This window comes from Gorilla gorilla, chromosome 2 (assembly GCF_029281585.2).
Source record: "Gorilla gorilla gorilla isolate KB3781 chromosome 2, NHGRI_mGorGor1-v2.1_pri, whole genome shotgun sequence".
Classification (NCBI taxonomy): Eukaryota; Metazoa; Chordata; class Mammalia; order Primates; family Hominidae; genus Gorilla; species Gorilla gorilla.
The window spans coordinates 144,866,762-144,891,485 of record NC_086017.1 but is presented as its reverse complement, the minus strand read 5'-3'; the positions used below and the strand labels follow the sequence as shown (position 1 = coordinate 144,891,485).

Below are 24,724 nucleotides of genomic sequence, written 5' to 3'. Positions count from 1 at the left end.
AATATCTTGAACCCCTCATGTTACTCTAGTAGAGGACCCTCCCAATAGCTACCATTATTAGGAACTGAGCCAAACAGACTAACACTACTGCTCCCTAGCTATGTCTACATACATGCACCCACATATATTTACATACACTGTACTTTTTCAATAGAATCTTGCTATGTATTATTTTCTCTTTTTTTGAGACGGAGTCTTGCTGCATTATTTTCTGTGAGTTGCTTTATTCCTCCTCAATAATATATTGTGGACACTTCTTTGATTCAGTAGTGATAGATATGGCTACATCATTCTTTTATTTGGCTGAATCTAAGTTATATCTTATTATATATGGATGTATCATATCTATACTAGTAGGTATTTTTATTGTGGCCCATTTTCCCCTATTAAAACCCATTTATTTCTATAAATGTTTGTAATTATGAGTATGCACTTGTTTAAGTTTTTCTGTTGAATATAAGTTCAAAAGAAAGCTTTAATGAGTTATTTTTTAATGTTAAGTCTCTGATTTTCTAGGTTTACAATAATATTTTCTAATAATGACAATTTAATCTCTTTTCTCTTTCCCAATATTTAAAAACCCAACTCTTTTTCTTATCTTACTGCATTTACTTCCAATATAATGCTGAATGTCTTTGGCGGGAGTGGGCATTCTTGCCTTGCTCCTGATTCTAATGAGAATATCATGAATATTTCATTTATTCCAGTGCCAATACTATATAACTGAATTGTGCTTGTTGAGTAAGGTTGAACTGCAAACTGAAAAGAATCATAAGATTTGAATCATAAATTCTTAGAATTAGAAGATAATGTGGCTCACCACTCCCTGCTTTCCCCACGTACACACCTTTTCTCTGTGTTGTAGATCAGGTCTCCACAAATTCAAACTTGGAGAAGTTGGGAGTCAACACGGCAGGTGGAAGGTCTGTCTTGTCCTTCTTAGGTGACCTCAGACACGTCCTTATCATCTAGGAGCCTAAATTTTTCTTCAGTTAAATGGTGGCAGTGGAATCCCTCCTGGAGTGACTGATGGGGATCAGAGGTGCAGATATGAGCATAGGCAAATCAGGAATGGGAAGAGCAGGTTAGGGAGGTGGCTTTCCAGCAGTAGTGCAGAAGCAGGACTGGAGGCCTCTCCCAGTGAAGCAGGTTCTCCTGAGGCCATGGCAAGCCCTTGCCTACCACATTGCGGTCCATGACACCAGTCTGGTAGCCAAATGCTGTCATAGTACCTTCCTTCAATGCCACTATTTCTGTACCTATGGCATTCATTATTGTCATCCATCTTTCCATGCATGCGTGTGTGTGTGTGTGTGTGTGTGTGTGTGTGTGTGTGACTCTGAGGTTAACTCTCCCCCTCTCTACTCAGATGGCACCTTCTCCATCACAGTCAGTCACTCTGCTGGTGACTAAACCATCCCCTAAGCATGCTTGCTGATCTACATTTGTGTATCATTGCAGTTTCTGAATATGTCAACTACTCTTGAAGCAGCTAGGGTTGTTTCTGATTATAAATGATCAGAATAGAATACATAGCAGATAGAAGATTGTTTGCTGGACTTCAGGATTAGGGATGAAGACACAATTTAAAGAAGGCTTCTTAGACATGACAGCAGAGAGGGATGAGGTACAGCATATCCCCGGGCTGGGGTCCTGCCACACAGGAAGGGGAGCTGCTGCAGGTGAGCAGGGAAATGATGCCTCAACTTTGCACTCCAGTGGCCTTTGTGCAGGGTGGGCCATGCAGGGTCCTATGACCCAGTGCTCAGCAGGGGACAGAGACCACAGCTCCTTGTGCTGTGATGCTCCAAATCCCTCAACTTCCCCAGCCCTTCTGCCTCAGAAGAAACTCTAAACCCAAGTATGCACTTGGTTTTCACCTCAGGATTCTCTATCACAGCAGTTTTCAAACCATAATGTGCATTAAATTTGTTAAAACATAGATGCTAGCCCCAGCCTCAGAGCTTCTGACTCAGAACTAGGATGGAGCCCCAGAATTTTTGTTCCCAACAAACTCCCAAGGGATGCTGATGCTGCTGGTCCAGAGACCACACCTGAGAATCACTGCTTTATCCATTTTCCAGGAGTAGGTACTAGAGACAGACCCTCTCTGCTTATCTGGAGGCACAAAACGGAGGAACTTGCCCCCTAGTGGTGGTCTTCTACTCTAAAGACTGATCAACTCCCCTGCCATCAAGCTCCAGCTGGCTAAAAGCTGAAAGGTGGATTTTATTTTCCTCCTCACCTTCATTATCAGCATCTATGAATCTCCTTCTCTCGTGAGGTCTCTACTTAGCCCAGAAATGCCAGGAATGGGCCCCAGTGTGGACCTTCACACAGAGATGGGCAGGCGGCATGTGCTCAGGCGCGTGGTGCCAGGAAGGGCCTGGGGTTTCCAGCCATTCCTCCTCTTCTGAAACCCAGGTGCAGCCGCCTCCTGGCAGTGTGGCCCTGGGCAAGTCACACAGTCCCTGAGTCTCAGACTCCAGCTCCATAACATGAGACAACAATGCCCACATACTCCAGGGTTGCTGAGAAGAGGGAACAGGAATAGTGCAAACAGGAGTCCTTTGCCAACTATAAAGTACCCTGCAAGTAGTATTATTACACCCCAGGATAGGTTTGCATCTTAACGATTAACTGTGAATTTTTTTCCACCTCCGGTCATTTTTATTTGTTTTTAAGCTTTCCTCTCCCCAACAATGGGCCTTTACCTTTGAGCCAGTGTTACTGATTCTAACTCACCTTCCATGGGTAAATTCACACACTTAGACCTAAACTGCTCTAAAAAGAAAAAGAAAAGCAATCAAGGTACATGACATTAAACCCTCACATTACTCCATCCGAAGTCAGGAGCTTCTCAATCTCAATAGTCAATAATAATATGAGCAAGGTATCATTGGGTATCAGTGGGTTAAGGTTCTGCAAGCCCATTTTACCCTCTTCTGCTCTTTCCTATTTGAAGATAGTTTCCATCCCAAAATCTCCCCAGTACTCTAGCAGATGCAGGCAAAGAAAGTGGAGGTGCTCATTGAAGGGGAAGAGAGGGAGAGGTCATATCCCTTTGCATTAGCTGTGTAATAAGTCATCCTGATATCTTTCTTCCCTTCAGAGTCTTAGACTGTGGTAGGCAATCATTATTTTTGCTATACGGGAGGGAAAGAACCCAGTCCAGGGAGTCAGAAAGATCTGGATTCAATCTTTATTCTACAATGGAAACATCATTTATCCTTTTTTTTGAGATGGAGTTTTGCTGTTGTTGCCCAGGCTGGAGTGCAATGGCACGATCTCAGCTCACTGCAACCTCCGCCTCCCAGGTTCAAGCGATTCTCCTGCCTCAGCCTCCCTGTAGCTGGGATTACAGGCACCTGCTGCCATGCCCCGCTAATTTTTGTATTTTTAGTAGAGACAGGGTTTCGCCATGTTGGCCAGGCTGGTCTCGAACCCCTGACCTCACGTGATCCACCCACCTCAGCGTCCCAAAGTGCTGGGATTACAGGTGTGAGCCACCGCGCCCGACCCATCACTTATCTTTTCTAAGCCTCAGTTTTTACAGCTATAAAATGGAGATACCACTATTTACCTCACAGACTCGTTTTGTTTTGAAAGATAATGTAGCAGATGAGGTGTAATCAATGATATTAGGGAAACCCTCTTTTACACCAGCTTCATTTTTCCATGTGGATGGATCCCCACTAAAGAACATGACCTTACAGCCCCACCTTCTCAACCAGCCAGTGCATCTGGGTGAAGGATCATGAGCACGTGTGGCTCAGCCCCTCTTTCTTTCTTGAAGACAATGGGGAGAGAGTTGTTTGGGTCTTCTCACCTATGATAAAATGTGTTTCCCTTTGCCCTTAGTCTTGGCATAAGCCATCAGACCCGTTTTCCTGAACTAGTGGGCAACTTTAAGGTAAGGGTGACTTGCAGCCCTGTGCCAGCTCTACATCACACACTCCAGTATCACAATCTCAGAAGTAAAGGTGTTATTTTGATCTCTTTCTGCCTGATTCCTTTGTCTATATCTTAATTGTTTCTGGCTCCAGGAGAGGGACACTTTTTTTTTCTACTAGCTCCATACACTCCAACAATAGTTATTATCTCAACACTAAACTAAGTTATTTCCTCATCTTTCTATGCACACAGCCCAGGGGAACTGTGGACAGAAAAAATGGAGAAGGACACTCCCCTCCACTTACTGTAGTTCTCTGCCAGGACAGGCACCAGACCACATTTCCCTGCTATGTAGATGAATCCTGCATCCAAGCTCATGGCATCAGCTTCCCCTTTCTGAAGTTAAGAAACAAATCAATAGCACCAATAGCACAATAGCTGTCTCCTGGGCCTCTGACCCTCAGAGGTTCTCATTTCACTGGCTTCATGTAAACATCCTTGTGATTAACCAATTGTGGATCACTCAAAGCTTATGCCATGTAAACACAGGGTTTAGAAAACTGGACATGCTCTTGGCCTGTTGACCTGGGAACAAGTTCCAACCCAGGTCATGCCCCCTGGACATCTCTGTGTCCTCTGATGAGACCCATGCTGCGTCCTGGATATGACCTCACCACCCCTTCTTTGTGGCTATAGTCACTCAACCCAACGATTAACACGGCCAGACTCAGGAAATGCATTTAACCTGTTTCTATGGGATATGTTTCTTCCAGATAATGGTGTTCAAATCTGTTCCCATAATCCCACTAGCACTGTACTCAGTGCCTGGCACAACAAAGATTTTCAATAAATAATTCATTTCTCTAGATAATACAGTAATAATTCACTTATTTTTTATCAATTAATTTTTCTAATACAGTAAAAAATGTATACTTATAGATAAGGTCACCAAGATAAAAACATGCACATACATGCTCTTTGTTTTTGACCTTTTCACTACCCTTCTAGAAATCTAAAAACAGTGACTACAGCAGCAAAAACCTACCAAGCCTTATTATGTGCCAGGCTCCTTTCTAAACACTTCACAGTGATTACCTCATATATTCCTCACAAACTTCAATAAGCTAGATACTAGAATTTCCCCTCTTTTATAAATGAAAGCAGAGAGGTTAAATTTGTCCAATCAACAGCCGCTAAGACTTAAACCTAGGCAATTTAATTCCTTGTAACCACTATTCCAGATGGCCTCCAAGATCTGTCTACCCTAAAGCGCGTTTCCCTCAATACTATGCTATTTACATTTTTTCATCCATAAGTTGGGTAAAAAGTATACCTCATAGGTTTATCATGAAGACTAAATGAGTAATACAGTTTAAGAGCTCATAAACATGCTTGGCACACAGTAACTCCAGAAAAATTAGTTACCATTAATATTAAAGATATACTCAGAAATATAGGCATTTATAGATACAAAGATTTTTCAATCCCACATTGTCTATAATAGCAAAGGATTTGGAAATAACTCAAATATAAACACTGAGAAATTGGTTAAATGGAGGCCAACATACTTGGTGGAATATTACATAGCCATTATTTAAATGAGTGTTTCATTATTTAAGAAAATATACCAACTGTCCCTGGGATTTGGAATAATAATAACAGCTAACACTTACTTACTGCTAACTATATGCCAGGCAATGTTATACGTACTGACATTTACTTAATCCTTACAACTGACACATTTAGGAGACTACATAACCATCAAGATCTTAATCTTAGGAATTGGAGCTAGGAAAGTTTACCAAGATGAGGGTCTTCTCAAGTTAAACAAAACAAAATGAAATGGTTGCATAGCCTTCTAAGTTTGTCAAATTTTCATTCTTTATTTATGTTTATTTTTTCCTAGTCACAAAAATAGTTCTGCTCATAAAGTTAATAACAACACAACTTCATCGCTCAGAGATCATAATAAATAAAATAAATAAAATCATTCACAATTTCATCACTCAGAGATCATCATCACGTGATCTCTGAGTGATGAAGTTGTGAATGATTTTATTTTTACTTTCTGATTTTTTTAGAGACAGGGTCTTGCTCTGTCACCCAGGCTAGAGTGCAATGGTGTGACCATGGCTCACTGCAGCCCTATTTTTGTTTATTTATTGTAATATTTTATAACCAGAAAAAATAAACTTACAATTAAAGGATTGAAAAGGTTGATCTGCTTTCACAATTCACAGTAGCCCTGACCATAGCCTGGAATGTCACCCTACTTCCTGGGACTCCTAGGCAAGACACTCCCCTGAGCTAACTGGACTCCAGAGCTCAGCCCCCCAGGAGTCCAGCTCTTGGATTGGCTCTGTGTTTCTGCCCTGCCCAGAGCTGGAGGGGCCTGTGAGGTGGGTGGAAGGCAGCACACAACAGGTGTCCTTATCCTGGAGGTTGAGGAAGAGGCATTTGGGAAGGAGATCTTCAATGCCAGATTTGGCAGAAGTGCTGTGTGTCTGAGTGTCTGAGCCCAGCCTTAAAAGCAGGGCCCTCCAACTGTGATGGCAGTGATGCAGTCCTCTGGGGTCTCCTCCATGGTGCACGCCAAGGCACCACCACTCACAGCACTCCACTCATCACACTTGGCCCTCTCATGGTGGCCCACTGCGCACCACCGCACCCCGGGGAGTCTTCCGCATCTAGGCCGGGTGGAGGGATCCAAAGGAAGCCCCAGGTAGGTCTGGGAGCTTAGCGCTGCAGAGTGGCTGTCCAACAAGGCCTTCACTGGCAGCAGCAGAGCTGACATGTCTCATTCCCATGACACTGCTAATTCCTGCCTGTCACCCTCCAGGAGAAATGGGGAACTCACTTCTCAGAAAAATCAATCAGTGAAGACAGAGCTTCCCCCTGCTCCTGACCTCAGCTCCTCAGGTATCACCTCCCCAGGGAGGCCTCTCTGAGCACCAGCCCAGCTCAGGGTCTTCTGGGGTTTTCTCTTGCAAGACTGGGCTCCCCATCCAGGAAGCATGCCCCACTTGGCAGTCACGAGTTCTGTTCTGGGTGGGCCTGCTTCCTCTCCCCTCACCCAGTGTCTTTGCTCACCACCATATGCCCACGTCTAACACAGTGGCTGACCTTCTGTAGATGCAAATACCTACTGGTTGACTAAATGGAGGGCAAAGCTAGAAGAAAGAAAGAAGGAAGAAATAAACCATAGAGATCCAGTAGATGGCCAGCCCAGAAACCTCTGGATGGTGGTAGTGGCCACGTTCCCACTTCAGTTTAAGATGGACTATTTTTATACTCCATGTCGAAGAGACTCACCCTGGGTGGGATGACCCCACCTAATAAAAAGGAGCCAGGGCCATCATGACTTCAAGTTTTCTAGAATATGAAGGCCTTTAAAGCCCCTTTCTAATCACAGAAAACCCCCTCATTAACCCAATGCAGTTAGTAGCTCCCTTGGGCTCTGCAGGCCAATAAACTTTGGGTGAAGCTTGCAGGCACCTGGAAAGCCTCCCATGATGGCCCCACCCCACCCTGCTGCCCAAGCTGGCCAGGTCCCTCCCGGGACCTTACATACCTCTTTTTGGATCCTGAGTCGCGGAAAAATACTCATATCCCAGGTACAGCTTGGCATCCATCTTAGGTGGGACCATTAAAAACCCATGGGCAGCATCAGTAAACAGCAGATCTGTCTCATGAGGAGAGCCAAAGAGCTGAAATTCTGACGACTTGTCTTTTCCAAAATGTTCCTGTTCAAAGGACAAAAGAGATGGTGAAGGAAGGAGGATGGCATAGAGGTAAAGGTAAAACAAACCCCAAAACAGACAAGGGAAACAGAAAGCAAGATATGAGTGTCTGAGGGTGAAGACGGTGGCCAAGCTCCCCAGCATCCCTGGCTCATGGTGAGGGAAAGCTCTCCTCAGATCCCAGCTTGTCTGCCTGGTGTGGCCTCAGGGAAACTGCCAGGGGCCACCCCCCAGATCCATCCCTTTCCACTGTGGGCTGCGGCTCTGTGTTCCCATGGGGCAGTTCAGCAAAGGCTGCCTCACCCTCAGGCCATCTGATCACCCTAAGCACCTGTGGCGGTCTCCATCCTGAAGAGGCTGGTGATCCAGCACCATGGGCTGCGATCAGACTTCCTGAGCTCCTCTTCTCCCCACGCCAAGCCTGCCACTGAAGGACCAGCTGTGGGACACCAAATGGTTCCTTCCCCTTTCTGGCCTCCAAAAACCAAAGGGCTCTTTGCCTATGACTCCGGTTGACTGGCCCAAAGCCACTCCTGACATAGCTCACAGCAGCACCTACCGACGTGCTCTTTCAAATGGCTGGCTGGTGTTTGCTTTTGCAGCGACTCTACATGAAATGTCACCTGCTGCCCTCCCTGACAACTCCCACCCCCCACCTCCTTAGGATGCACACACTTACTCCCCAGGGCCCAGGAACTTTCCCAGATACACCCTGCAAATCAGTCCCTTTGTCCTCCACAAAGGACGCCATCCATGTCCATGAGGTAGTCCAATTCCATCGGGTAAGAATCCATACTCGTGTGCCTCCCACACTTGTGTCTGTGAATGACTCAAGACAAGTCTTTGCCTAGTTCATCTCTGAATCCCCCAGTGCTAAGGAGAGAGCGTTGGCAGAGTTGTCAGGAGGGCAGGATCACATGCCATGGGATGACAGGGGAGGACTTTGTGGAGGAAGAGGGGCATGTGAGCTCATCCTGAGGACCTGTTGAGAATGAAAAATAATTAAATGGGACAAGAAGAACTTATGCAGAGAGTCTTTAGTACACCAGGTTCGTGGTTCCAGATGAGGTTTTATTCCTCTGCTGTATATAACACATATAGACTGAGCGGCTTGTCAGTGAAGAGGATCACATGTGGCAATGGCTCCCACTGTACCCTGAACATACCAGGACTTCCATAATGACAAGAAGGCAAGGAAGTTAACCTCCCTCCAAATCCAAGCAGGGAGCACTAAGCCAGAGGGGAAGATGGCAGGTGGGGATACCTGGACCTGGTTGAGAAGCTTCCAGATCAAGTCCTCCTTGCCACCCACACTTCAGGCCATGACAGTATGAGAAAGGACCCAGGCCAAATGGCAGTCCTTGTATCCAACTACCAGCTTCCGGGTGTTGTTCAGGCAAAGCAGCTCATACTGGTCCCTGTCAGCCTTGTTTGCCAGGTTCTCTGGGGAGGGAAAGCCCAGGTGAGCCTAACGCAGGAGAGCCATGAGCCATAGTTAGGATGACCCATGCCCCTCACCGAACCATCAAATATGTGGCCTGAAGAGGACTGAGAGAGAATTTTTTTCCAAAAACATTTTATACAGATAAGGACTAGAGGCCTCAGGAGTGAAACAGCTGGTTCACAATCTCACTGCAGGTAGACACAGGGCTGGGCAGTGTGCCTGGCCCAGGGCCCTCCAACTGCCCGGCTCTGCTAATAGGAATGGTGACAGCAAATGTGTAATGTGCACTCATAGCTCATCAAAGACTTGCTGAAGGCTCTCCGGGCTCTGTTGCATTTAATCTTCACAACAACTTGGAGAGGACTGTAATATGATTATCTCATTCTACAGATGAGGAAACTGAGACTCAGAGACTTAAGGTAACTAGTCTGGGGCTGACACAGTACCATGCCAGGATGGCCCAGGTCCCCCACTAAAGGGGCCACATTCCCTTTGGTGCAGAGCCTGCTGGGAAAAGGTGAGAGGTTGAGAGATGGAAGGAGGTCTAGGGGCCCAGTCAGGGTAACCTGCAGGTACAAAGATGAACCAGAAAGACCCTATGAGGAAAACAGGCTCTTTGATTACATTGTCCAGGTATTGAAAAGTGTTGTGGGTTCAATAAATTCATATATTGAAGTCCTAATCCACATTACCTCAGAATGTGACCTTATTTGGAAATAGGGACCTTGAAAATGTAATTAGTTAAGATGCGGTTACACTGGGATAGGGTGGACCCCTAATCCAAAAAGACTGGTGTCCTCGTGAAAAGGGGGAGTTTGGACACAGAAGACGTGCACACAGGCCATGTGAACATAAAGGCAGAGATTGGAGTGATGTGTCTGTGAGTCAAGCAACACCAAAGATCAGCAGCAAACCACCAGAAGCGAGGACAGTGGCCTGGAACAGATTCTCCTCACAGCTCTCAGGAGGACCCAACCCTGCCAACATCATGATCTTGGAATTCTAGCCTCCAGAGGTACCGGACAAGATATTTATGTTGCTTAAACCACCCAGTTCATGGTACTTTGCTACAGTAGTCCTAGAAAACGAATACAGATGTGTTACTGGATGGAAAGTCTTGACTGTGAGTTGTCCAGGTTCTCGGCACATTGAACAAAGAATTGAAGAAAATGCACAAACAAAGCAACAACAGAATGAAGCAATGAAAGAAGCAATGAAAGCACAGATGGATTGAAGTGAAAGTACACTCCACAGAGTGGGAGCAGGCTCCAGCAAGCAGCTCAAGAGCCTTGATCACAGTGTTCTTTAGGGTTTTTATTAAGCAAAAAGAATTTGGTAACACCCCAGGTGCCGTTTAGAGGCCTCCAGCTGGTTATACCCTATGAAGGACTGGCCCACGGCCAATTAGAGGCTGAAGTGGAGACAGTCTTGTTATCACAGGCGTGAGGATGTGGCCTATATGCTGCCTAATCTTGCCTAGAACTAACTGACTACACCTGCTGCCCTACTGCTTCTGCCTTAACCCTTGATTACCCTATATCCCTATTCTCCTGCATCAGATGGTCTTTGGGGTTGATAAAATCTCAAACTGAAAGAGAAAGAGTGTTATCAGGGCTCCTGTGAGTGGTTACAATTTTAATTTAGTATTTTCTCTAGAAAATACGTTTTAAATCTTTACATTAAAAGAAAAATTTCAAAATGATTTAGTAATGTTAGAATTAAATTTAGAGAATCAATATGACCTAATGGCCTCAGAAATAAATCACTTTTCCACCTTGGCCACTCAAAGGCCCAGGGGGGCAGCATCAGCCCAGGGCTCTCCACCCCCACTCATTGTCATAGTCTCATGACATTCTCCTACCAGGCAAGAAGAGATCTTACAAAATAGCACACAAGTGACTTTGGGCAAAGGTAAATCAAGATGGTCTGGGACAATCTGTTGTTTCCATAAAGTGAGGATGTTTTCAAATACTTCAGGGGGAGATAGAAGATGCTGCCACTATCATTAAGTGTGGTAACCTGAGCATCCAAAGGACATAATAATTATTTGAAACAACTTGATGAGACCCATAGACGACCCCACTAATTAAAATTGTGGATAATAAGACATGCATCAATTGCCAAAATGCTAACAAACCAGTGTAATAATGAGTAATAATTGTAGTCAATGTGTAATAATAATAATTTGATGAGACCCATAGGTGACCCCACTAATTAAAATTGTGGATAATAAGACATGCATCAATTGCCAAAATGCTAACAAACCAGTGCAATAATGAGTAATAATTATAGTCAATGTGTAATAATGAGGAGACAGTGAATTGTGAATAACTGAACAAGGGAACAAAGGACACTGAAGTCAATTTCATGTTAGGAAAGACATTAAGTTGTAAGGAACTGGGACCCATGTAAAAAGCGACGACCTAAAATTCTCCTCAGGTAGCAGACATTTATTATAAAAATGAGCTTAGCACAGTGAATATATACATGTATTTCAAATGTTTTGAATGTTCTGTATCTGATAGAAATTTAATTTGTTATAAGACCCAGAATCTGGAAACTCAATTAGTCTGAAATATTTTGTTTGTTTGTGGTAAACTGTCCAAAATTCTGAAAAAGTTTGGGTTTTTTTCATAAATGTAAAAAAAAAAAAAAGAAGAAGTACATTTTTGTCCATGGCAATAATGCTTTTGCAACAGATTTAATTGCAGATGTGCTAATAAGTTCTGAAATATTTACAATAATTTGTATGTTTTGCTTAAGGTGCCTGAAGCAGTTGAGAGACATTTATAATGAAATGTTCAGGAGAATGTGATTAAATTTGAAATTTCAATGACTAAGAGAATTGATTATTACAACTTGTTTTATTAGATGGTAAGTATTGTTTAAATGTTCACAAAATTTGTTTAGTAGATTTATAGATGAATCAAACTGAGCACTAAAGAAAGAACAAATACAGCAGAGTCCCACCCTACTCAAGGGGGATATGTTCTAAGACCCACAGTGGATGCCGGAAATCACAGATAGTACCAAACCCTAATATAGTATTTTTTTCTATACATACATACTTATGATAAAGTCTGATTTATAAATTAGGCACAGTAAGAGATTAACAACAATAATTAATAAAAAAAAGAACCATTTTTTTGAGATAGGGTCTTGCTCTGTTGCCCAGGCTGGAGGGCAGTGGCGTGATCATAGCTCGCTGTAGCCTCCAACTCCTGGTTGGAGGCTTAAGCGATTCTCCTGCCTCACCCTCCCAAAGTGCTGAGATTACAGGCATGAGTCACTCTGCCCAGCCAAAATTGAACAATTATAACAATATGCTGTAATAAAAGTTAAGTGAATATGGCCTCTCTCTCTCTCAAAATATCTTCTTATACCGTACTCACCCTTCTTGTGAAGGCACTGCTACATAAATGGGAAGTGCCAGGAATAAGCAATTCACAAGTGTTACATTCCCTGCTGTTCTGATAGTGTGATAGAATCTCGCACTGTTCTGCTCTGTCCCTCCCAGGTTGTGAATCCTCCCTTTGTCAATGCTGTATCCACTCTGTCTACTTTACCTGCCTGTTAGTTACTTAGTAGCCTCCTCAGTGATCAGATCCACAGCTGTGGTATCAAAGGGCTTGTGTTCCAGTAACTCTTATTTTACTTAGTAATGGCCCCAAGGTGCAAGAGTAGTGATGTAATATTTTTGCACCTTGGTTGGCCACAAGTCCAACTGTGTTAAAGTGATACTGTGGATAAGGGGGAATTACTGTAAAAGAAATGCTTACATAGAAACTCTCCTGTGGCATTAATGAGCTTCACCCATCTCCAGATATAAGGCAACTTGAGTTTCCAGATTCTGGGTCTTATAACAAATTAAATTTCTATCAGATATAAGGCAACTTATATCTAGAGATGGTGGCTCACGCCTGTAATCCCAGCACTTCGGGAGACAAAAGTGGGTGGATCATGAGGTCAAGAGATCGAGACCATTCTGGGCAACATGGTGAAACCCTCTCTCTGCTAAAAATACAAAAATTAGCTGGGTGTGGTGGCATGTGCCTGTAGTCCCAGCTACTCGGGAGGCTAAGGCAGGAGAATCGCTTGAACCCAGGAGGTGGAGGTTGCAGTAAGCTGAGATCATGCCACTGCACTCCAGTCTGGTGACAGAGGGAGACTCCACCTCAAAAAAAAAAAAAAAAAAAAAAAAAAAGAACCAGCTCCTCTGGCTAGGGTGGGGTCCACACCATCCTTCAGACACATGACAGGAGAGCCACAGTCAGGCACAGGCCTCACTTCTCCCCCATGCAGCCCCTCTGAGGGTCAGCCCGGACTGCTGGCTAACAGGGCTTTGCCCAGAGTTCCTGAGTATCAGTCTTTCCTCACAGAGGCGACGGCTTTGTCTGAAGGGCCTTTGAACCCCACAGCCAAGCCCAGGCCAAAAGCAGCCAGGAGCCCTGGCAGTCACCAAACCAGACAACTCTGAGGAGGCAGGATGGGAAAGAAGGATCCCCATTTTCCTCTTAGAAAGCAGCCAAAAGCAACAGGTTTAAATGACAATAATAATAAATAAATAAATAAAACTAAAGGCTTAAAGCCTTTACATGGAGACTAATAACTTTGGATAGCCTTGGAGTAGTAGTATTTCTCTTATGGAGCATGGAGTGTGCAGAGGTGCCTGCAAGGGGGCTGAGAGGGAGATGGGGAGAGGCACGCACAAGAAGCAGCTCAGCAGAAAGTTGTGAGCTGGGAGGTCCTGGCCTTTGGCCCTGCCAAAAGCCCAGACCTGTGTCTGTAGATCTCAGAGTCCTAGACATGAGTCTGTCTCCCTAGCATTCCCTTGTCTAGGAGGGTAACATAGGCAAACCCCAAGCTCTGGGGAGGCCAGGGCTCCCACACAGAAGAGTGCTCTGTGGATGGTTAGGAGCAAGGCTTGGCCATGGGAGGCACCTGGGACCCCAGATTTCTCACTGATGCTCTAGGTGGCCTGGGGTGGGCCCTGTTCGCTCTCTGTGCCTTTGTCTCCCCAACATCAGGCTGAGGAGGAGGAGCAGTGGGGTCTCACTCACTTAAGGCTCCCGCGTAGCCAAAGTACGATTCTTGGGAGGAGCAGGCACACTTGTCTGTCCCTTTCCCTGCACACAGTCGACACAGGCGGGGGAAATTCTTCATGTCCTCACAGAGGATGCAGCTGCTGGAGAAGAACTTGGCCGCTGCTGCTCAACACAGAGACATGGACCCCAGGGCATGAGCTGGCTGGGACCTCCAGGTCGTACATGTGTGTGAGAGAGTGGCCCTCACTGAGAGCCCATGCATCTGCACACACCTTCCAGGACTGGCTGAGGAAGTGGGTGTGCAGGGGCCAGCCAGTGCAGCCTGCTGGAGGTGGCTGGCAATGCCCATGCCGGAGGGAGTGTGTGGCCCAGGGTCCCTGCGGGTTTAGGCATCACACTGATGGGGTGATGGAACCCACAGGAATGTTCCCCAGCTTGTCCGCTGCAGGGTGTGAGAGCCACTGACCTACACTGAACCAAGACTTCAGTCCCAGTGGCACGCAGCTCTGCTAATTCACCCACACGGAGGCTGGAAGGGGCCAGGCTGAACTCTAAACACAGCAGGAACACTTGCACATCAGCCAAACCCAAATAGTCCTCCTTTACCTCAGGAAACGCCTCCCCCTCAACCTCCCCTTGTGTATCCAGAGGCTGTGGTAGCTCATGGGATATGCCTTCTGGAAAAGTTGGGACAGCATGTCGAGGAGCGGGTAGGAGGTGGGCTACCAGCCACTGCACAGCTGCCCAGATGGATGTCCAGTAGCACTGGACACTGAGGCACTGAGGCACACTGAGGCAAGTGATCACTCCCAGAAAGGGCAAAGCATGGCCAGAGCTGCGATCCAGGCTGTAGCCCTTCTCAGGTCCCTGCAGTCACTTGTCGCTGTCACAGTCAGACATCAACACTGCAGAGGTTGGCCGGACTCAAAAAGATGTACTTTTGCAGAGTTCAAAAAGATCTGGCCATCATTATTCAAGGGCTGAAAAACCACCCTAGGCTTACTGTGCCTCAACATAACTGAACAGGGAGCCTGGAGAACACAAAAAATCCTAGTGCCAGCCCAGTCACCCTTTCCTTGCCCATGTCCCAAGCCCTCACCTAAGGCATGTAGGCCTGGGTGCCAGTAGTGTGTCCAGAATCCCCAGTGAGCCTTTCTGGGAAGCTGGGAGGGAGGTGGCTTTTCTTAGTGGGCCTCAGTGATGGCCCTTGTCAAGCCAAGCGACTAGGGATAAGGAGGAAGGTGGGACTGACACCTTTCCTCAGAGAAGACTCAGCTGCCAGCTCCCAGGAGTTGCTGGTGCACATACCCAGCCAGTACATATTTAAAGCAGGTTACCCTCATTCCATCTTGGAGGCCGTGGACACATACACTTCACAGTGACAGTGTGACTCCAGACAGCCCATGCGGGTGACCGGTGCAGGAGCCCTGCCTGGGCACACCCAGCCCCAGCTGGCTCATCGGTTTCAAGGGAGCTAGGGGGAAGCAGTGCCCTGATGGGGATGTTCTATCCAGCAGACCAGCCCAGGCCCATGTGGCAGGACTTCTTGCCTTGGAGCTGGCTCAGCTGGAAGTTGGTGCTCTCTTCACCATGGCAATGACATAATGGTGGGTTTGTGGATCTGCAAAGGAGCAGAGAGGAATAAGGGCCAAAGGAAGATGCCAAATTGTCACTGATCTTCTGGAGCACGTACCATGCAGAACTCTGGGGATGCTAGGACCTCACCACCCCCCTGCAAGTGGGTAGAAAAAGAAAAAAAAGCTCTTAATTGACAGGAGAGAGAACACCGTCCCTTTTCAAGGCAATAAACACTAGTTCTTTTTTCTGCTAGTCCCTCCAAGCCAGTGGAGACAGGATCCTCAAGGGCACCAGCTATTAGGGCCTACTGAGTGGAGCGCACTTAGGGAGCGCTTCAGCACCCAGCCATCGTGATGTCACTGCTTCTCCCTGAAGGCTTTTCTCCTTTTCCCCCTTTTCCCAACAGCAGTTCTCCCTGCAGCTCAAACACGAAGTAAAGGTGTGAGAGGAAGGATGCAGGGGCATCCCAGGAATATGCCAGGGCCCTGCAAGAGTCAGACTGAGGCCAGCTGTGCTCGCACACACTGATGACACGATGACACTAATGGACAAGTATGGGAAAGAGGCAAAGCCTCATTCTTAGACTCCCTCAAACCTCTCCTCACCATAAATCCAGGCCCGTGTTCTGTTGCCCAGGCAGGGTTAGCACAAGGAAGACGCAGTCAGGTCCTGTGTGTCTCCAGAGAGGGGCCTCCCATCAGTGAGACCACACTGGGTGAGCAATGGACTCTGGATAGCACTCCCCTCTCAGGCTGGAGATACCCTACAGCCAGCAGCACCAGCATAGTTTCTATCAAAATGTGCAAAGTTTGCAGTCGCCCAGGAAGAGCCGCTTTCCCAGCCCTCAGGAGTTAGCATCAGAGACAGCCTCCTTCAATCCAAAGAGCTCCAGCAACTTTGTTCCCTACTAAGTGTAATGCTGACAGGGCCCCTGCCACCCACACCCATCATTGCTGCAATGTCGGACCAGAGACACTGGTCCCCAGGGAGAACACACCATCTTTTGACCCATAGATTTCTACAATGATGGGCTTAAGGCTGTAGGGGGCCAGGCCTGCCTCAAACACTAAACCTCCATCAATGGCCACAGCATCTGCTTCATTTGCCTGAAAGAGAGGGGATCAAACCATGCATGATGCCCATCACCTCTGAGAAAGACTCCTCTAACCCTCTGCCAGAGACACTTGCTCAACAGACACTTGCATGACTCAAGCCTCCTTCACCTCCATTATGTCACTGCTCAAATGTCATCTCCTCAGTGAGGCATTCCCTGACCACAGTCTTCAAACTACCATCTCGTGTATGCTGGATGCCACTTTGTTTTCCTTCTGAGCCTTATCAACCATGTGACAAACTCTGTTTATTGTTTGTCCTCCCCTTTGGAACGTAAGCTCCATGAAGGTGGAGGCATGTTTGTCTGTTCTATTCCCTACTCAATCCCAGCACCTAGAGGAGCACCTAGCACAGGTAGGTGTTCAATAAACATTTCTTGGGTACGTGAGTGAATGCATTGTAGAATACTTCCATCCATAAGAAGTCAGGTTTGGCACTCTCAAATACGGATTCCCTTGGCAGGGATCTGTCAGCCAAAAGTTCCTTCCTTCAAGAAGCAAGCAACTTCACAGCCTCTTCTCCACAATGAGGTTGGATCATTTCCCTACCCATCATGGAAATCATTCTTTTTATTCATTTATTAACTGACATTTAAAGCAACTTGAGTTTTTCTGAATTTACTATTATGTTTCTGTATGCCTCCCTTTTCCTCCATCCCACTTTTTCTTATAAATATTTTACAATATATATTCATATATATGTATGTATATTTGTATCTATGTGTGTGTGTATAAAGTTAGGACTCTAATTAAATGCATGCATCAGAAACTGACATAAATAACCTTAAGAAAAGGAGAGATTTAGTATACAGGTAAAAGGGCAAGAAGGCCGCTGGGCCTTGTGAACACCATCAAGATGAGAAGCAGCGAGAACTGACATGGGTTTCAGTCCGTCCCGTGGGCTCCAGCTCATGATTATGGCCTCCAGGTAGTTCTTGCCTTTTCCCAGTTTACATACATCTTTCTTTCCTGACTGACTCCTCTGCAAACCCCAATAACAGATGCAAAAAGACAACAGTCTTATAGAGACTGCTTAACTAGCACCCACAACTGTATAAGGTCAAACTCCTCTAACATATCTCTCCCTCTCTCTTCCCATAAACACACACACACATACACACATTACAAAAATAGATGAAAATTTATGCACATCTTTATGACCCTTACTGAATATTTCTAAGTTGGCTTCCAGAAATGATATAGAAATGTATGATTTATAATGCCAATAGCAATGCGTACCAATTTCACTGCAAACCTACCAGTGAGAAGTGTTATCACTTTAGAAATGTCATTACATTACTAAATATAAACTGTTATTTTTAGAATGGTTTTATTTGGATTTCTTTGTTTATTAAAAGGGATGAACATTTTTCCTTTATTGTTAATATTCTTAGTTGTAATGTCTTTTCTGCTAATGGCTTGTTTATAGTTTTTTTATTCTTCAGCATTTCTTATAAGTTTAAATGACATCTTTATATAGTTTGTGGTTTTGTTATAGCTGATGTGATTTTTTTTGGCATGCTTAGGGCTTTTTAAAAACATTTCTTTGTCATGGTTTAAAATTTTTTACATTTCCAAATTTGTCTACTTTTGTAATTTATCTAGTTATGTCTATGTCTTTTAATCAAGTTGAATCAAGCTGGGAATTTATTTTGGTGAATGGATTAAGAAGCTCACTTGATTATTTTTTCTGAATGGCTACCTAGTTGTCCAACTAAAGACTCCTTTCTCAGCCATTTGTTTGGCAAGTTTGCCTTATTATACTTATCTAAATCTAGTATACATGTATCAAAACACTACATTTACCCCACAAATATGTACAATTATTATTTGTCAAATAAAAATTCAATTTAATTTGATTTAAAGAACAAATCTACTTGTATCTTATCTAAATTTATTAAGCCTAGGACCCTCGTGCCCTAATGTCTATCACAGTTTGCATCTATATCATATCATGGAGATAATTAGGTAGTTGAATGGATATACAGAAAGCTGACAATGTATCTGAATTTTGTTCTCTTCTGGGTCTTCTATATATGTGCCAGTATCCTGTCCTGTGTATCACGTTATTTAAATATGGTATAGTTTTAGGTAGGACTCAGTCACTCCCCTGCTACTTTTCTTTTTCATAATACAACTTTAAAATTTCATGCATGTACTTTTTCTCAAGAATTTTATAAATATTTTATTGATTCTTTTAAAAAGGCTGTATTTTGATTAAACTTTTACTAAATTTATGAGTTAACTTTGGGAGGGTATGCAAGTATGTGATATTTAGTCTTTCCATCTGGGAACACAGCATATGTTTTCATTTGTTAATAAATATTATTCACTTGTTACAGACTTTTATATTTTATTTATTTATTTATTATTTTATTTATTTATTTATTTTGAGACAGAGTCTCGCTCCGTTGCCCAGGCTGGAGTGTAGTGGCACAATCTTGGCTCACTGCAACCTCTGCCTCCTGGGTTCTCCTGCCTCAGACTCCCAAGTAGCTGGGACTACAGGTGTGTGCCACCATGCCCGGCTAATTTTTGTATTTTTCTAAATGGCTAGAGATGGGGTGTCACCATGTTGGACAGGCTGGTCTTGAGCGCCTGACCTCAAGTGATCCACCCGTCTTGGCCTCCCAAAGTGCTGGGATTACAGGTGTGAGCCACCACACCCAGCCTATATTATACTGGTAAAAGCCTTGCAGATCTCTCATATAATATTTTTCCAGAAATAATTTTCTTTTTATTATTTTAAATGTAAATGAGATAACAATTTTGGGATTTTTTTCACAATTAACAATTGTTGGTATATGAAAACGACTTTGTGATACGTTTATATTTTGCCAAACTAATGTATTCATTAATAAATAATTACAGCAACATTTCTCTTGATTCTACTGTATTTTCTAGGCATTCCACCATCTGAAAATATTGGTGTTTTTGTTTGTTTCTTCTATCTTATATGCATTTTTTATCTTATTGCACTACCATAACTTCCAAAAACATTTAGTAATAATACTGACACTAGAACTTCTTGTTTATTTCTGAGTCTTTATAGATTCTCTTTCAATGTAATGCTAGCTTTGCTTGACATAGGTATTTTACTGAGATTGAATCCTTCTCTATTAGTTGTTTAATTATGATTAGGATTATGATTTTTGCTATCAATGAATGTTAAGCAGCTACATTTTTCTCTACCCACAGTCCTTGCATTTTCAGATCTTTGGCTTGTTTCTTTCTCCTCTAAAGCATGGTCTGGTTCCTGTGGGGAGAAAGCAATAAACAACAGCAAGGCAGAAAAACAAAACGAAAGTATAGGCTTTCTTCCACTGTGTTTTAGGCAGCAGTGACTTAACTGTGATGGCCTTAATGTACTCAAGGGAAGACGCTCTCTCCACGCAGGTGACAAGGGGACCATCTGCTGGAAACACTTTTTTCGTATTGTCTCGGAAACTGGTGCACTTCGTGGCCTCGTGATCTGACATGGCACACCATCTTCCAGTTTTCTCAGGAGCAGCCAGGCACAGCCCTAGGAGAGACAGGCCAGAGGTGTAAGGGACGCACAGCACTCACTCTTCTGTGCGGGCAGAAGAGGTTAAAGACAAGATAAACAGTCAGCTGAGAAGGGTACACACAAATTCCGTAGGCTGCCTGGCTCACATGAATTCTCTGGCCCATTTCTTTGATTCTACCCCACCCCTCAGCTAAAAAAGCCGAAAGATTCCACCAAAAGTTAAACATAAAATTAGCATATAGTACAGCAATTTCACTTTTAGGTATATATCCAAAAGAATTGACAACAGGGATTCAAAGAAACACATGCACACGAATGTTCACAGCAGCACTATTCACAATAGCTGAACAGTGGAAACAGCCCAAATGTGCATCAACAGATGAATGCATGAACAAAATGGGGAATAGCCAGATGATGGAATATTATTCCGTCATGAAAAGAATGACGTACTGCTACATGCTGCAGTGTAAATGAACCTCGAAAACTCCAACTTGAGTGAAAGGAGCCAGACACAAAAGGCTACCCAAGATATTATTCCATTTATATGAATATTTAGACTAGGTACATCTATAGAGACAGGAAGGAAATTAATTGGTGGTTGCCATGTGGTAGGCGGTGACGAAAATGGGTACTGACTGTTTAATGGGTATGTGGTTTTCTTTTAGGGTGGTGAAAATGTTTTGGAACTAGATAGAGATGGTGGTTGTACAACATTTCCAATGCCCTAAATACCACTGATTTGTACACTTTTGAATGGTTAAATTGTGTTATGTGAATCTCATCTCAAAAACGAAGAAAAAAAGAAAGCTTCCTACCCTCGTAGGTAGGGCCTAGTGATTTAGTCAGTATCTTTCTTTTTTTTTAATTATACTTTAAGTTATAGGGTACATGTGCACAACGTGCAGGTTTGTTACATATGTATACATGTGCCATGTTGATGTGCTGCACCCACTAACTCATCAATTACATTAGGTATATCTCCTAATGCTATCCCTCTCCCCTCCCCCCACTCCAAAACAGGCCTCAACGTGTGATGTTTCCCATCCTGTGTCCAAGTGTTCTCATTGTTCAATTCCCACCTATGAGTGAGAACATGCGGTGTTTGGTTTTCTGTCCTTGTGATAGTTTGCTCAGAATGATGGTTTCCAGCTTCAACCATGTCCCTACAAAGGACACGAACTCATCCTTTTTTATGGCTGCATAGTATTCCATGGTGTATATGTGCCACATTTTCTTAATCCAGTCTATTGTTGATGGACATTTGGGTTGGTTCCAAGTCTTTGCTATTGTGAATAGTGCCACAATAAACATACGTGTGCGTGTGTCTTTATAGCAGCATGATTTACAGTCCTTTGGGTATATACCCAGTAATGGGATGGTTGGGTCAAATGGTATTTCTAGTTCTAGATCCTTGAGGAATTGCCACACTGTCTTCCACAATGGCTGAACTAACTGACACTCCCACCAACAGTGTAAAAGCATTCCTATTTTTCCACATCCTCTCCAGCACCTGTTGTTTCCTGACTTTTTAATGATCACCATTCTAACTGGTGTGAGATGGTATCTCATTGTGGTTTTGATTTGCATTTCTCTGATGGCCATTGATGACAAGCATTTTTTCATGTGTCTGTTGCCTGCATGACTGTCTTCTTTTGAGACGTGTCTGTTCATATCCTCTGCCCACATTTTGATGGGGTTGTTTGATTTTTTCTTGTAAATTTGTTTAACTTCTTTGTAGAATCTGGATATTAGCCCTTTGTCAGATGGGTAGATTGCAAAAATTTTCTCCCACTCTGTAGGTTGCCTGTTCACTCTCATGGTAGTTTCTTTTGCTGTGCAGAAGTTCTTTAGTTTAATTAGATTCCATTTGTCAATGTTGGCTTTTGTTGCCATTGCTTTTGGTGTTTCAGACATGAAGTCCTTGCCCATGCCTATGTCCTGAATGGTATTGCCTAGGTTTTCTTCTAGGGTTTTTATGGTTTTAGGTCTAACATTTAAGTCTTTAATCCATCTCGAATTAATGTTTTTATAAGGTGTAAGGAAGGGATCCAGTTTCAGCTTTCTACATATGGCTAGCCAGTTTTCCCAGCACCGTTTATTAAACAGGGAATCCTTTCCACATTTCCTGTTTTTGTCAGGTTTGTCAAAGACCAGATAGTTGTAGATGTGTGGTATTATTTCTGAGGACTCTGTTCGGTTCCATTGGTCTATATCTCTGTTTTGGTACCAGTACCATGCTGTTTTGGTTACTGTAGCCTTGTAGTATAGTTTGAAGTCAGGTAGCGTGATGCCTCCAGCTTTGTTCTTTTGGCTTAGGATTGTCTTGGCAATACGGGTTTTTTTGGTTCCATATGAACTTTAAAGTAGCTTTTTCCAATTCTGTGAAGCAAGTCATTAGTAGCTTGATGGGGATAGCATCGAATCTATAAATTACCTTGGGCAGTATGGCCATTTTCACGAAATTGATTCTTCCTATCCAAGAGCATGGAATGTTCTTCCATTTGTTTGTGTCTTCTTTTATTTCATTGAGTAGTGGTTTGTAGTTCTTGAAGAGGTCCTTCACATCCCTTGTAAGTTGTATTCCTAGGTATTTTATTCTCTTTGAAGCAATTGTGAATGGGAGTTCATTCATGATTTGGCTCTCTGTTTGTCTGTTATTGGTTTATAGGAATGCTTGTGATTTTTGCACATTGATTTTGTATCCTGAGACTTTGCTGAAGTTGCTTATCAGCTTAAGGAGATTTTGGGCTGAAATGATGGGGTTTTCTAAATATACAATCATGTCATCTGCCAACAGGGAGAATTTGACTTCCTCTTTTCCTAATCGAATACCCTTTATTTCTTTCTCCTGCCTGATTGCCCTGGCCAGAACTTCCAACACTATGTTGAATAGGAGTGGTGAGAGGGCATTCCTGTCTTGTGCCAGTTTTCAAAGGGAATACTTCTAGTTTTTGCCCATTCAGTATGATATTGGCTGTGGGTTTGTCATAAACAGCTCTTATTATTTTGAGATACGTCCCATTAATACCTAATTAATTGACAGTTTTTAGCATGAAGGGCTGTTGAATTTTGTCAAAGGCCTTTTCTACATCTATTGAGATAATCATGTGGTTTTTGTCTTTGGTTCTGTTTATATGATGGATTAGTTTATTGATTTGCATATGTTGAACCAGCCTTGCATCCCAGGGATGAAGCCCACCTGATCCTGGTGGATAAGCTTTTTGATGTGCTGCTGGATTCGGTTTGCCAGTATTTTACTGAGGATTTTTGCATCGATGTTCATCAGGGATATTGGTCTAAAATTCTCTTTTTTTGTTGTGTCTTTTCCAGGCTTTGGTATCAGGATGATGCTGGCCTCATAAAATAAGTTACAGAGGACTCCCTGTTTTTCTATTGATTGGAATAGTTACAGAAGGAATGGTACCAGCTCCTCTTCGTACCTCTGATAGAATTCGGCTGTGAATCCGTCTGGTCCTGGACTTTTTTTGGTTGGTAGGCTATTAATTATTGCCTCAACTTCAGAGCCTGTTATTGGTCTATTCAGGGATTCAACTTCTTCCTGGTTTAGTCTTGGGAGGGGGTATGTGTCCAGGAATTTATCCATTTCTTCTAGATTTTCTAGTTTATTTGTGTAGAGGTGTTTATAGTATTCTCTGATGGTAGTTTGTATTTCTGTGGGATTGGTGGAGATATCCCCTTTATCATTTTTTATTAAATCTATTTGATTCTTCTCTCTTTTCTTCTTTATTAGTCTTGCCAGTGGTCTATCAATTTTGTTGAACTTTTCAAAAAACCAGCTCCTGGATTCATTGATTTTTTGAAGGGTTTTTTTGTGTCTCTATCTCCTTCAGTTCTGCTCTGATCTTAGTCATTTCTTGCCTTCTGCTAGCTTTTGAATGTGTTTGCTCTTGCTTCTCTGGTTCTTTTAATTGTGATGTTAGGGTGTCAATTTTAGATCTTTCCTGCTTTCACCTATGGGCATTTCGTGCTACAAATTTCCCTCTACGCACTGCTTTAAATGGGTCCCAGAGATTCTGGTATATTGTGTCTTTGTTCTCATTGGTTTCAAAGAACATCTTTATTTCTGCCTTCATTTCATTATGTACCCAGTAGTCATTCAGGAGCAGGTTGTTCTGTTTCCATGTAGTTGAGGAGTTTTGAGTGAGTTTCGTAATCCTGAGTTCTAGTTTGATTGCACTGTGGTCTGAGAGACAGTTTGTTATAATTTCTGTTCTTTTACATTTGCTGAGGATTGCTTTACTTCCAACTATGTGGTCAATTTTGGAATAAGAGCGATGTGGTGCTGAGAAGAATGTATATTCTGTTGATTTGGGGTGGAGAGTTCTGTAGATGTCTATTAGGTCTGCTTGGTGTAGAGCTGAGTTCAAGTCCTGGATATCCTT

General features: G+C 43.5%; 1 protein-coding gene across 1 annotated transcript in view; it reads right to left on the bottom strand.

Moving 5' to 3' along the window:
* LOC129532520 (inhibitor of carbonic anhydrase-like) overlaps nucleotides 1-24,724 on the bottom strand; it is a 33,276-nt gene that overhangs the window by 4,664 nt on the left and 3,888 nt on the right. The window contains 11 exon segments of the mRNA XM_063703468.1: nucleotides 2,746-2,779; nucleotides 4,058-4,066; nucleotides 4,186-4,290; nucleotides 6,440-6,581; nucleotides 7,462-7,637; nucleotides 8,899-9,077; nucleotides 14,139-14,288; nucleotides 15,563-15,703; nucleotides 15,706-15,744; nucleotides 16,699-16,807; nucleotides 20,164-20,375. Coding sequence (XP_063559538.1) covers nucleotides 2,746-2,779; nucleotides 4,058-4,066; nucleotides 4,186-4,290; nucleotides 6,440-6,581; nucleotides 7,462-7,637; nucleotides 8,899-9,077; nucleotides 14,139-14,288; nucleotides 15,563-15,703; nucleotides 15,706-15,744; nucleotides 16,699-16,807; nucleotides 20,164-20,375 — 1,296 coding nt within the window.